At 37.0% G+C, this 14,799-nt stretch overlaps 1 protein-coding gene across 1 annotated transcript in view; it reads right to left on the bottom strand.

Moving 5' to 3' along the window:
* Positions 1–13,717, bottom strand: part of MAML2 (mastermind like transcriptional coactivator 2) — a 152,548-nt gene extending 138,831 nt beyond the window's left edge. Inside the window, 8 exon segments of the mRNA XM_053705590.1 lie at positions 5,951–6,042; positions 6,158–6,271; positions 11,437–11,606; positions 11,825–11,980; positions 11,982–12,337; positions 12,339–12,532; positions 12,535–12,798; positions 13,681–13,717. Coding sequence (XP_053561565.1) covers positions 5,951–6,042; positions 6,158–6,271; positions 11,437–11,606; positions 11,825–11,980; positions 11,982–12,337; positions 12,339–12,532; positions 12,535–12,798; positions 13,681–13,717 — 1,383 coding nt within the window.
* Positions 13,718–14,799: the final 1,082 nt, after the last annotated feature.

The following is a 14,799-nucleotide window of genomic DNA, read 5'->3' as shown; positions in this document are numbered from 1 at the left end:
CGATGTTCTGTCAGACATGATCCACTAAGCGGATCATGTTTGGACAGACATGTGATAAATCGGACCCTTACACCCTTACACTCATATTGACACTATCTAATAAAAATTATTCAAAAACAATATTGCAAAAAAAATTTTATGAGGGCTCAAAGATCTTAGGTCTCAGGTGTTTGAAAAAAAACAGGCAAAGAGCTTAACATTGATATACATAATACATATACATCTCTAAAGATGTATATATATATATATATTTTTTTATGTGTGTGTATATACTATATATTTTTTTTTATGTAGTTACAGAAATATATACACTTATAAACACAATAAATACATATGTATACATATAAAGACATACGTATGCATTGGAAACCCTTTGTAGTTAAGTAGATGAAAACATGTAAAATCACTATTTCAGCAAATTCATATTTTAATAAGTGTTATATTATTTATTTTACTGTATTATTTTATATTCGCAGTGCTCTGCACATACCAGAATGTGTTCTATGTATTTTTTTCATATGTATATACTGTTTTATCTATACTTAATCTATACCTATATATAATCATGTATAATATTATATATATATATATATAAATATATATACTATATATATATATATATATATAGACATAAATATATATTGTACCAAAATAACATCAGATATATGTAGAAATATGTATTTATGAATAAATACAATATATTCTGCTATTTAAAGAACATTGTAATGTGAAATACTCATATTATCATGTCGGCTAGCGCACTTGAGAATATGCAATTGTGTTTGAGAGTAAGGGGGGTAGTTATCAAGCCGTCAACCTCAAATACGCTGGAATTCCGCAGCGTATTTGTGGCCGAGGCCTGATTCGCCTTAGTTATCAAAGGCTAGAGACCGGCAAAAGTTGATTTTGTGACGTAGCTTCGATCCGCCGGACTCAGTCCGACACAGATCGATTCTTACGTCACTCCAGATGTTCCGCCACACAAGTGCGGCACAATCTGACTACTTTTGCTAGTTATCAAATGACTAGCAGGTACGCTCGGCACTTTTCCGGCCCAGCGTACCTGGTTTTCAAACCGCCGCCCTGGAGGCGGCGGATCCCATAGGAATCAATGGGAATCTGACCATAGCGAAAGTACAAGTTCGCTGCTGCCAGGCATCCCATTGATTCCTATCGGAGATGTCTACACCTAACACCCTAACACGTACCCCGAGTCTAAACACCGCTAATCTGCCCCCCCCTACACCGCCGCAACTAAATAAATATATTAGCCCCTAAACCGCCGATCCCGGAGCCCACCGCCACTATAATAAACATGTTAACCCCTAAACAGCCGCTCCCGGAGCCCACTGCAAGCTACTCTATACATATTAACCCCTAAACCGCCGCTCCCGGAGCCCACCGCAAGCTACTCTATACATATTAACCCCTAAACCACCGCTCCCGGAGCCCACCGCAAGCTACTCTATACATATTAACCCCTAAACCGCCGCTCCCGGACACCGCCGCAACCTACATTATACCTAGTAACCCCTATCCTGCCCCCCCTATACCGCCGCCCTCTATAATAAAGTTATTAACCCCTAATCTGCCCCCCCTACACCGTCGCCACCTATAATACATTTATTAACCCCTATCCTGCCCCCCCTACACCGCCGCCACTGTAATAAAATGATTAACCCCTAAACCTAAGTCTAACACTAACCCTAACACCCCCCTAACTTAAATATGAATTAAATAAATCTAAATAATATTTCTATAATTAACTAAATGAATCCTATTTAAAACTAAATACTTACCTTTAAAATAAACCCTAATATAGCTACAATATAAATAATAATTATATTGTAGCTATTTTAGGATTTATTTTTATTTTACAGGCAAATTTCAATTTATTTTAACTAGGTACAATAGCTATTAAATAGTTATTAACTATTTAATAGCTTACCTAGCTAAAATAAAGAGAAATTTACCTGTAAAATAAATCCTAACCTAAGTTACAATTACACCTAACACTACACTATACTTTAATAAATTATTCCTATTTAAAACTAAATACTTACCTGTAAAATAAACCCTAAGATAGCTACAATGTAATTAATAATTACATTGTAGCTATTTTAGGATTTATATTTATTTTACAGGTAACTTTGTATTTATTTTAGCTAGTTAGAATAGTTATTAAATAGTTATTAACTATTTAATAACTACCTAGCTAAAAGAAATACAAAATTACCTGTAAAATAAATCCTAACCTAAGTTACAATTAAACCTAACACTACACTAACATAAATTAATTAAATAAATTAACTACAAATAACTACAATTAAATACAATTACATAAACTAACTAAAGTACAAAAAATAAAAAAGCTAAGTACAAAAAATAAAAAAAACATAAGTTACAAACATTTAAAAAATATTACAAACAATTTAAGCTAATTACACCTAATCTAAGCCCCCTAATAAAATAACAAAGCCCCCAAAATAAAAAAATTCCTACCCTATTCTACATTAAAAAAGTTCAAAGCTCTTTTACCTTACCAGCCCTTAAAAGGGCCTTTTGTGGGGCATTGCCCCAAAGAAAAACTGCTCTTTTGCCTGTAAAATAAAAATACAACCCCCCCCCCAACATTAAAACCCACCACCCACATACCCCTAATCTAACACCAACCCCCCTTAAAATAACCTAACACTAATTACCCTGAAGATCATCCTTGAGTCGTCTTCACCGATGGAACTGAAGAGGAGATCCGGAGCGCCAGAAGTGATCCTCCAAGGGACGCTGAAGAAGTCTTCCATCCGATGAAGTGATCCTCCAGGCGGGCGCTGAAGAAGTCTTCCATCCGGGCCGATGTCATCTTCCAAGCGGCGCTGAAGATCATCTTCCATCCGGGCGATGTCATCTTCCAAGCGGGGTCTTCAATCTTCTTGCTTCAGGATCCATCTTCATCCCGCCGACGCGGAACATCCCTCTTCCCCGACGGACTAACGACGAATGAAGGCTCCTTTAAGGGACGTCATCCAAGATGGCGTCCCTTCAATTCCGATTGGCTGATAGATTCTATCAGCCCAATCGGAATTAAGGTAGGAAAAATCTGATTGGCTGATTGAATCAGCCAATCAGATTGAGATCGCATTCTATTGGCTGATATTTTTTGTACTTTAGTTAGTTTATGTAATTGTATTTAAATGTAGTTATTTATAGTTAATTTATTTAATTAATTTAATGATAGTGTAGTGTTAGGTTTAATTGTAACTTAGGTTAGGATTTATTTGCCTGTAAAATAAAAATAAATCCTAAGATAGCTACAATATAATTATTATTTATATTGTAGCTATATTAGGGTTTATTTTATAGGTAAGTATTAGTTTTAAATAGGATTAATTTATTTAATAATAGAAATATTATTTAGATTTATTTAATTAATATTTAAATTAGGGGGGTGTTAGGGTTAGTGTTTGACTTAGGTTTAGGGGTTAATAAATTTATTACAGTGGCGGCGGTGTAGTGGGGGGCAGGATAGGGGTTAATAAATGTATTATAGGTGGCGACGGTGTAGGGGGGGGCAGATTAGGTGTTAATAAATTTAATATAGGTTGCGGCAGGGTCCGGGAGCGGCGGTTTTAGGGTTAAACTATTTTATTTAGTTGCGGCGAGGTGCGGGATCAGCATGGATAGGGGTTAATAACTTTATTATAGAGGGCGGCGGTATAGGGGGGGCAGGACAGGGGTTAGTATGGTATAATGTAGGTTGCGGCGGTGTCCGGGAGCGGCGGTTTAGGGGTTATAAATATATAAGTGTTGCAGCAGGGTCTAGGAGCGGCGGTTTAGAGGTTAATAAATTTATATAGTGTTGCGGCGGCGGGTCTAGGAGCGGCGGTTTAGGGGTTAGTAACTTTATTTAGTTGCGGGAGGCTCCGGGGGCGCGGTATAGGGTGTAGAACAGTGTAGTTTACTGTGAGTGCTTAGTGACAGGCTAGGCAATAAAGCTGTCAAAAAGCTGAAGAGCAGCGAGATCGGATGAGTGATAACTCTCACAGTCCTCTGCTCATCGCCCCGTACTTGGTGCGCGGCTTTTGACAGATTTATTGATAACATAGCGTATTTTTCAGGTCCGCGGCGGCGAAGGTAGAAAGTTGACACGTTGATAACTACCCCCCCTCAGTAGGGGTGTCAAGTGTAAGGTTATCTTTTTACGAGTGTCGGGTTAGCGCATGAGTGATAACTTTTCTACTTTCAACTTGTAATACCAGCGCAACACGATGCACGGAAAAAGCTGAGTGGGAGCGTTAAATAGCGCTCTACTTGTAATCTGGTCTCATAATTAGAAGGATGAAGGAAGAAGTTATTATGCTTCCTGAATGATTAAAATGCCTTATGTTTTTTTGCTTTACCTAACAAGTTTTTTTAATAATTTAAATTAAAGTTTACATTTAGGAAACAGTGCTGCTGTTCCATTTTGTATTTTTTTAAAGTTTAAACAAATCAAGATACAAGAAGATGTAGCTATTTAACTCTGCTATCATTACACAAAGCATGACATAGATCTAAGAATTACCATCTATCCTATTTGGACAGTTACAGATTTTGGGCTAGATTGCCAGTGGTGCACTAACTGTTGTGCGCAAGCGATAAGGGGTATATCGGCTGTCTTTGCATGCGTTGTAAGTACCTTGCCATATTACAAGTTGAAAGCAAACGCAATCGCTTGAGCGCAATTGAAATAACCGCACATCTGGATAGGGCAACTCAATCCGCCTGATCCTGTGATTCGTAGTATGGTCTAGATAACAAGTGGCACGCTATTTAGTGCTTTAGAAAAGCATACCAAGGTAGGCTCAGGATCAGCAATGCATTGCTAATAGCTAGTTGGTTCAGCTTAGCTACCGTGTGAAAGAACATGTGATAAGCATTTAAAAAGTGTGGGTGGGGGACTTAAAGAGAACAGTAACACCTTGTAATAACAAGACTTTTCTGCTTTGTTTCTACTTGTTTTATGTCCCTTTAAGGATGATGTCACATAGTCATCATCTGCACTAAACCTTCCAACAGTCCTATTTGAGAGGGACAGTCCCTGTTCTTGAGCTCTGTCCCCACCAGAAACACCCACAACCCCGCCTACTAAGCACACATGATCCCTCACCTCTCAATAAAGCTCCACCCACAAAATGGTGTCTGGTTTCTATTAACCTCCTGTGTCCCTCATTCTCAGCCACAAATGTTGGGAGGTACATTGTGTGGGTTAAAGTCCTCTAAAACATTAGTGTTTTCTAGAGAAATATTAGTAAGACTACGTAATTTATGTACTACTCATTCCCCAGCTGTATTTAACCTTCTCAAAAGTATGGGACACCATGTGATCTAATCACCTCAGTTGTTAGCCTGAAGCACTAACAAGAGTAAGATTTCCTAGTGGTTTTTGTAACTGTAGCATTTTCATTTTTAAATGGATCTGCTAAATTTTAGACTCAATAGAAGTAAAATCTCCAGCAAAATAAATAAGGCAAAAACTGTGCAAGCTTTCCCACATAACACTGCCAATGTAAATTATTATGACCATTGACCTGCAGCGACTCAGCTATTCTAAACTCCTACTCTAATATGACTGAAATTATGGTATGGAAAAAACCACAAATTTAGGAATAAATGAAGAACGCTGATTTGTATTTACTTTAATCATTGTGTGGGTGACCTTGGTATACGAGAGCTAAGATATCGCTGCTAAAGTAGGTGCAATAAGATCTTTTTTTTTATCTAGTAGTAGTATCTTTCAATGAAATGATAACACTATTCTATATTCAATACAGGAAAAACAAGTTAAAATATCTTTCAAGAGTTGGTTACTGTGATCTAAATGCACACAGTCTTTTTTATTCACTTTTAACTACAATAATAACCTATATTCTACTTTGTTTAGAAGGGAGGAGGAAGTATCTGAATTTCTTACTTTCCACTGCCCTACAGGAAACCCTCTAAAGCCTAAACCATTGATGGGTAACTTCCTAACACATGGGAGAGGCAGGTTATTACTAATAAGGCCTTAAAGGGAGAGTAAATGTAAACAATATGCGCAGAATTATGTAACATTACCCTAGCGACACCTTAAAAAAACAAAAGTGATTAAGAGATTTACCCCCCTCAACGGTATACTTACCTTTCCATTCCTGAATGTAGTGCTCTTTCGTGCTGTGTAAAGCTGGGAGTGCGCTACATTCAGTTCTATGCCACAATCGGGTGAGCTGTGATTGCACAGCAAACCCGTGAGGCCCTTTGTGAAAAAGAAAAAAAATCAGAGGCTGGCAAGGAAAGGGAGGTAAGTATACATTTTGGGGGGTAAAATATCTTAATCTCTTTTGTTTTTTAAGGTAATGCTAGTACATAGTGCAGAATTATGTAACATTATTTTTTACGTTTAATGTCCCTTTGAGGATGCATATAAAGTTATGAAAATTCAGTTCGCGTCGCCGGTCTTCAGTTCCGCTGTCCTGGATGAAGAAAGAAGAGGTCCCCGCTTGGAAGAAGATGTCGGCTGCTTGGAAGAAGACTTCACCGCATGGAAGAGGACCTTCTCCGCCGGACTTCAGAACCTGTGAGTATCTATTTTGAGCTTTAGTGTTAGTTTTTTTTTATTTAAATTATTATTTGTTTTTATTTTTTTTTAGATTAGGGATAGGCAGCAAAAGAGCTGAATGCCCCTTTCAGGGTAATGGATTAGTTTATGGTTTTTTTAGTGTTAGGTTTTTTATTTAGGGGGGTTTGGTGAGTGGGGGGTTTTACTGTTAGGGGTCTTAGTAAGTTTATTCTTAAAACTTAGGGCAATTCCCTACAAAAAGCCCTTTTAAGGGCTATTGGTAGTTTATCATTAGATTAAGGGTGTTTTTATTTTGGGGGGCTTTTATTTTCATACGGGTAGAAGTACGAGTTTTGTCGGTAAGGCTGTGCGGTGCTAACGAGCAGTTTCTGCTCACCTAACAGACAACGCTGGTATTACGTTTTTTTTTAAACCAGGCGTTATCCGCAGAAAAGTGAGTGGAGAGCAAAATTTTGCTCAACATCTCACCTCAATACCAGCATTGCTTACAGTAGCGGTGAGCTGGAAAAACGTGCTCATGCACGATTTCCCCATAGGAATCAATGGGGCAGAGCTGGCTTGAAAAAAAAAACCTAACACCTGCAAAAAAGCAGTGTTCAGCTCTAACGCAGCCCCATTGATTCCTATGGGGAAATACATTTATGTCTACAACTAACACCATAACATGAACCCCGAGTCTAAACACCCCTAATCTTACACTTATTAACCCCTAATCTGCCGCCCCAACATCGCCGCCAACTGCATTATATTATTAAACTCCCTAATTTGCCGTTCCGGACACCGCCGCCATCCTACATTATAGTTATGATACCCCTAATCTGCTGCCCCCAACATCGCCGACACCTACATTATATTTATTAACCCCTAATCTGCCGCCCCCAAATGTCGCTGCAACACCTAACTACAATTATTAACCCCTAATCTCCGCCCCAACGTCGCCGGCCACTATATTAAAGTTATTACCCCTAAACCTAAGTCTAACCTAACCCTACACCCCCCTAACTTAAATATAATTAAAAATAAATCTAAATAAATATTACTATAATTAACTAAATTATTCCTATTTAAGACTATATACTTACCTATAAAATAAACCCTAAGCTAGCTACAATATAACTAATAGTTACATTGTATCTAGCTTAGGGTTTATTTTTATTTTACAGGCAACTTTGTATTTATTTTAACTAGGTACAATAGTTATTAAATAGTTAAAATAAATACAAACTTACTGTAAAATAAAACCTAACATAAGTTACAATTACACCTAACACTACAATTTAATTAAATTAATTCCCTAAACTAACTACAATTAATTACAATTAAATTACAATTATCTAAATTCCGACAAAAACAAACACTAAATTACAGAATAAAATAAAAATAATTACAAGTTTTTTAAACTATTACACCTAAATCTAATCCCCAGAATAAAATAAAAAAGCCTCCAAAATAAAAAAGCCTACCCTACACTAAATTACAAATAGCCCTTAAAAGGGCTTTTTGCGGGGCATTGCCCCAAAGTAATCAGCTCTTTACCTGTAAAAAAAAAAATACAATACTCCCCCAACATTAAAACCCACCACCACACACCCAACCCTACTCTAAAACCCACCAATCCCCGCTTAATAAAAACCTAACACTAATCCTTGAAGATCACCCCTACCTTGAGAAGTCTTAACCAACTGGGCCGAAGTCCTCAACGAAGCCGGCGAAGTGGTCCTCCAGACGGGCAGAAGTCTTCATCCAGATGGCATCTTCTATCTTCATCCATCCGGAGCGGAGCGGGTCCATCTTCAAGACATCCGCAGCGGAGAATCCTCTTCTGTCTTCATCCGACGACTAAATGACGGTATCTTTAAGTGATGTCATCCAAGATGGCGTCCCTTCAATTCCTATTGGCTGATAGAATCAGCCATCGGATTAAGGTAGAAAAATCCTATTGCTGATGCAATCAGCCATAGGATTGAAGTTCATCCTATTGGCTGATCCAATCAGCCAATAGGATTGAGCTTGCATTCTATTGGCTGATTGGAACAGCCAATAAAATGCGAGCTCAATCCTATTGGCTACAGCGTTAGCCATAAAACTCTTAACTACTGAACTTTCAAATGCGGTATCAGTCTTGACAGGAGAGGCTGTACCGCTCACTTTTAGGATGACTCGTAATACCGGCGTTATGAAAATCCCATTGAAAAAATAGGATACGCAATTGACGTAAGTGGATTTGCGGTATTTTCGAGTCGCGCCAAAAAAGTGAGCAGTACGCCTTGTACCTGCAAGACTTTTAATACCAGCGGTACGTTAAAAATTAGCGTTGGGACCTCTCAACGCTGCTTTTTAACCCTAATGCAAGAACCGTAATCTAGACGATAGGGGATTAGGTTTTACTTTCGTAAACTTTGGTAACTTGGTTTTTTTATGTTCTGTTATGTTAGCTTTTTTTATTTTTTGTAAATTTAGTACTTTTTAGTTAGGTAATTTGTGTTAATTTTAGGGGGTGTTAGGTTCGGGGTGTTTAGGTTAGGGGGCTTAGTAATTTAATTAGTTATTTGCATTGTGGGTTTTGGCGATTTAAGGGGTTAATAGGTTAATTAGGTTTATTGCGATGTGGCGGGTTTTCGGTTTAGGGGTTAATTAGGTTTGTTGCGATGTGGGGGTTTTGCAGTTTAGGGATTAATAGGGTAAATAGGTTTATTGTGATGTGAGTTTTTTGCGTTTTAGGAGTTAATAGGTTAATTATGTTTATTGCGATGTGGGGGTTTTGCGGTTTAGGGGTTAATAGGGCAATTAGGTTTATTGCGATGTGAGGGTTTTGCGGTTTAGGGGTTAATAGGGTAATTAGGTTTATTGTGGTATGTGGTTTTTCTTTTTTTTTGTGTAATGCTCCGTTTGCCTTTGCTGCATCCCGGTGGATTCAGAAAATGTCAGGGTGGTGAAAAAATCCACCTTCGGTGGATCCTTTCACCACCCTGACATTTTCGGAATCCACTCTATTGGCTGCCTCGCGCTGCCAACATTCCATTGAGGATGCGTGCGCAACTGCCGACGGCGACAGACATTACAAACGCAATTATAGTATAGATGTGTCTGCATATTGTGGCATCTGAATCTCATGCACTAATCTAAATAAGGTATCTGACATCTATGAATCTCCTGCTATTTATTATGTGAATTAATAAATAATACAATATGAATATTTTTTTTAATACTGTGTACAATTTATATTTAGGGTCCGTTATTGCCTAGTTAACAAGCAAAGCACTATTAGTGCTATTGTGCGTTAGAAGCACTTTTGATTGCTCTTGAGCAACGCTTTATTTTATTTTTATCTCTCAAGCTATAGTCTGGACGTGCTAACATCTGCATACTGGATAGCACAGATGCGTTAATGAGGGGGTGCCCAGTAAAATTTGTGCCAGATATCGCTGGTCACTAGCTGGTGGTGCACAACAATAGAGTTCTTCATGTAGTCCTGTGCCATACTATTAATAATAATGGGTTATTTCAAGTGTTAAAAAGTTCTACCTCTTTCAGTGGCATTTTGAGATGTGTTTGAGCGCAACATTTAACTCACTACTTGTAATACAAGTGCAGTGAACGAACTAATAGTGCACCCTGTGCTATCCATTAAAGATAAAGGACACACTAAAAATGTTTTGGCTGTGTTAAGATACTTTGGTTACAATATTTCGCCATCTACTTGTAATACCAGATTGTGTATTACTCTTTGTGCAAGAGGGAGCAAAAGTTAACGCCCCCTGCTCTATTGAGCTCCCCTTGTAATGTAGCCCAATAAAGGCACTTTTGCCTTTGTGGTCCTCTTTCTCAAAAAAAAAAAAAAAAACAGCCTGTGAGGGAAGAGACACCCCACCCCGGAGTTTTAGGACTTGAGGAGGGGTATTATAAGTAATTACACACAGCTCACCACTTGTAATATGAGCAATGATAATAGCGCACCATGCAAAGCAAATTTGTGTGTGTGTATAGTGGAGGTGAAGGGGTTTAAACTGCAAACTCTAGTTATACCATGAAAATTAAATTTTGACTTTAAAGAGACAATCAAGTCAAAATGAAACTTTCATGATTCGGATAGGGTATGCAATTTTAAACAACTTTACAATTTACTTTAATCATCACATTTGCTTTGTTCTCTTGGTATTCTTTGTTGAATGTTAAACTTAGGTAGGTTTAGACTGATTTCTAAGACACAACAATAACATTGTGCTCACTCCCATGGAGTTATTTATGAGCCAGCACTGATTGGCTAAAATGCGTGTCTGTCAAAAGAACTGAAATAAGGGAGCGTCTGCAGAAGCTTAGATACAAGGTAATCACAGAGGTAAAAAGTGTATTAATATAAGTGTTGGTTATGCAAAACTGGGAAATGGGTAATAAAGGAATTATCTTTTTAAACAATACAATTTTTGAAGTAGACTGTCCCTTTAATGTTCCTTTAAGCTATCAATATGAAAGTCTGTTGGTTATAAAAGTTGAGAATCTTACTAAAAATGCATGTAACTTTTTTTTTTAAAGAATACTTTCATTAGCACGTAAGCTTAGAATCCACCTATGCAACACTTCTACACAAAAGTCATAATGGGCATAATTTTCTATCACTTTATCCTTATGTCATAGTTCTATGGAATATTTTCCATAAATAAACGGCAACAAGAATAACAAAAATAATAAACGATGTATGTATTATTCTAGGTATAATTCAATCTATTAAATTGCAAATCTTGCACACACTACACTTAAGTGCTTCTACAGTCTCAAAGTCACTTTTCTGTGTCTCTTTATTTAACGATAGTCTATATATAACTAATCTCACTTCACCTTACCTGTTGCTGGTTGTACTGCAGGATAATGAGAGTCGCTGAAATTTGTTGCATTTTCTGACCAATAATCTTTTGCTGAAATGCTGCTTGTCTTTGTAGTGGCTGGCTGGATAATGATTGCTCTGTTGTGCTGGTTCATGCTGTTGTTGAACAGTTGCTGAGGCTTGTTGCTGCTGTTGTGTGTATTGCAACAGTGGTTTAGAAGACGCTTGTTGGGTTTGCGTTATTGGAATTAAAATGAAACAAAGACTTAGTACTGCTAGGATGATTATCTAAGGTTTGAATGATTGTGTTTACTGAATTTTTGCAAGGATCATTGGGTTTTGGGTTGGGTTGTCACCTCCAGATGGTTTTTTCTGAGAGCCAGCGTTAGGTTTGTAGAGGTAGTTACTAGTTACTTTTGGTTGACTTCCATTTACAGGTCCAGTTGTACTGTGAGGACTTAATTGCTCGCTGCCTAAAAGGGCTTGGAACTTTCTCATGACCAAATGGTCCTGTTAAAGGCCTTGTAGGTGACATATTGGGCCAACTAGAAGACTGTATCTGTTTGTTGCTGCAAACGTAATGAATGGTGTTGTCTGTTAGCTGCAATTTGTTTTAACTGTTGGGCATGAGACAGTTCCTGCCAACTGCTCAAAGTTCTATTTACACCAGAAGAGACCTGCGTTTGAGACTGGTATATTGTAGTATTAGATGAAAGGCCATTAGACATTGAATAAGGTGGTCCTGTAGAAGAAGGTCTCATAAGTGGAGAACCAACACGTGTAGAATTGATGCTTTGTGGATATTCACTTTTAATGACTATTTTATCCATGGATAAAGATGTAGACATATTCCTCTGGTTTTGTTGACAAATGTCTATGTTGAAAGAGTCATCTTGTTTTATTGTTATATTTATCATGTTTTTGCAATTCAGAATCAGTCATGGGTGGAACTGAGATGTAAGTGAGTTCATTAAACAGTTCTTGAAGATCAGGGTCCATGAGTTGCTCACCAAAATCATCCACATATTTGACCATGTTCTCATAAGATTGTGGACCATCTAAGTGATTACTACATGACATATTTTCACCAGGCTCCTTCTTGATATCTTTTAAATTAAATTAAACAAGTCATTGGCATCACAATTACTATTGTTTATTGGATTGTTATTCTTTGGGTGTAATCCTTGATCAACGGACATGGCTGCAGGACCAGTTTGTGGTAGACCGTCAATAGTATGAAAAATATTCTGTCCCAATGGTATCCTCTCATTTGCTCTCAACTTCTTAAAATCAAGAAAAGAATGTTCAGATATACCATTAGACATCTTATTGTGTCCAGGAGGTACATTTACAACCACTTCCTCTTCAAGGAACCCTGAAGCTGTAAAAACAAAAGAATTTTAAATTAGAATCTCTAAACTGACAGCATATTTTTCAGAATATTCTCACCTTTTCATATATGAAATTATATATAAATTGTAACTCTTACTATATATAGCAATTTATTACTTACAAGTTTGGTAATGCTACTATACCTTAAAGCTTAAACGCCATAGAAGAGAACCAGGTTAGAATTTGATGCATTAAAAGCATTATATACAATTTAGACATTTTCTCTATGAAAGAAGTTTAAATTAAAACTGTTTTATATTGATATAGACACTAGTGTAATGTGTTATTTCAGTGTCACTTACTTGCACATTAGCTAATAAGAACTCTACAGATCTGTTTGTGGAAATGAACCAACAAGCTTAAAAGTAAAATGTTTTTGTCAGATAAGCATCTTCCTTATTTTATCTGTAATACATTTTTTAAAGTACCCTCTTTAAGATGCAAGAATGAAAGAAATTTCAGATATAAGAATAACACTGTTAAATTCAGTAAGAGGTCTCCTCAGGCACTCCTGCCTCACCAGCATCTACCGTTACACCAGTTTTTTATTATTCTACACAGCAGATTTACTAACAAATGCAAAGATAAGTGAGCTTGTGTTAATCAGCTGTATAGAATGGCCTGCAATAGTAGTGTGCCATTATGAGCACCACCATCTGTGGGTGGTCCTCACCTCAAATGTTGCCATTGGGTTATGCCATCTGGTTGCACTGAGCTTTTCTGTTTTGTAGTGCTATTTAAAGAGATTATGCAGAGTTTTCTTTGCCTGAGTATTGTAGTCGTCTGTGATAGAGTTTCCTTTGTTTGCTACTTTCTGCCGCTGACCATGCCAACTGTCAACCCATATGTAAGCCGCTCTCCTGAATCTTACCTGCTGTGGAATGTGACTGTGCATTTGTCTCGCTCATGTGTATCAGCCTGCTCTCACAGACCTGACCTACTCTCTGAACCTGACCTTGCAACTGTCTAGCCCTGGTGTCTCAGACTGCTCTCCTAAATCTGAACTAATGCCTGAACTCCACCCTGAAACTGTCTTTTGTGCATGATTTGACCTGGCTGTCTACATTTACATTCAGTCTCTAGTTACTTCTATTGTTGCTGGTGGGTCAAGTCCTGACATATATCCAGGGGCTTTGGTTGGTCTATTATTTCCATTTACAGTACCCACCCACAGTACAAAGGTCCAAGAAAAACTGCTGTAGCTATAGAGGCAAGTGAGGCCTGAGATGCAGGAGATGAGAAACATAGTAAATCTGTTTAACATTTAGGAGTCAGTAAGAATATTTAGGAGACAGACAGGGATATACGAGAATAATCCCAAAAGTTAGGAGCCAGTTACTGGATTTGTTGAGCCCTGACTTAGTGAAATTAAGTTTATAGGTCAATCTTTAGTTTTAGTATTCAGTGTTTTATAGTAACTAATGTAACTGCAGCTAAATTATATACAAATACATTTGAACTAAATAATTGGAAATCATAGAACAAATGTCATATTTTTCATCAAATGTAGAAAATAATATGATAAATTTAACTTTTGATCAAATTGATTATATTTTTAATTTAGCATAGCATTTATTGAAAATAATTTGAAAACAATATCAAATTATAAAAAAAAAATAAGAAATCATCATAACAGGTACATTAAATAGTATAGGAAGGAATTATTAAGTACCATTCTATAAATCTGGAACTCAGTATTCCAGTCTTTGAACACTTCTTTCTTTAACAATATTTACAAATTAGCTATACAGATGAATATATTATAGACGAGACTGAAAAGTTTTCAAGGGAAAGTAAAGTCAAAATGAAAATGTATAAACATTTCAAAAGGAATAGAATTCAGGCCAAAGTTAGTTACCACATTTTCTATTTATATTAGTAAAATAAGTAAGTAAGCATTTTACATTGTAAGATGGCTTACTGAAAGAATAAAACAGATTCTTTCTCTATTTTATACAATTGTCTTTGTTATGGATTTAAACACTGCTCT

Source organism: Bombina bombina, chromosome 3 (assembly GCF_027579735.1).
Source record: "Bombina bombina isolate aBomBom1 chromosome 3, aBomBom1.pri, whole genome shotgun sequence".
Lineage (NCBI taxonomy): Eukaryota > Metazoa > Chordata > Amphibia > Anura > Bombinatoridae > Bombina > Bombina bombina.
This window is presented reverse-complemented; position numbering and strand designations above follow the sequence as displayed.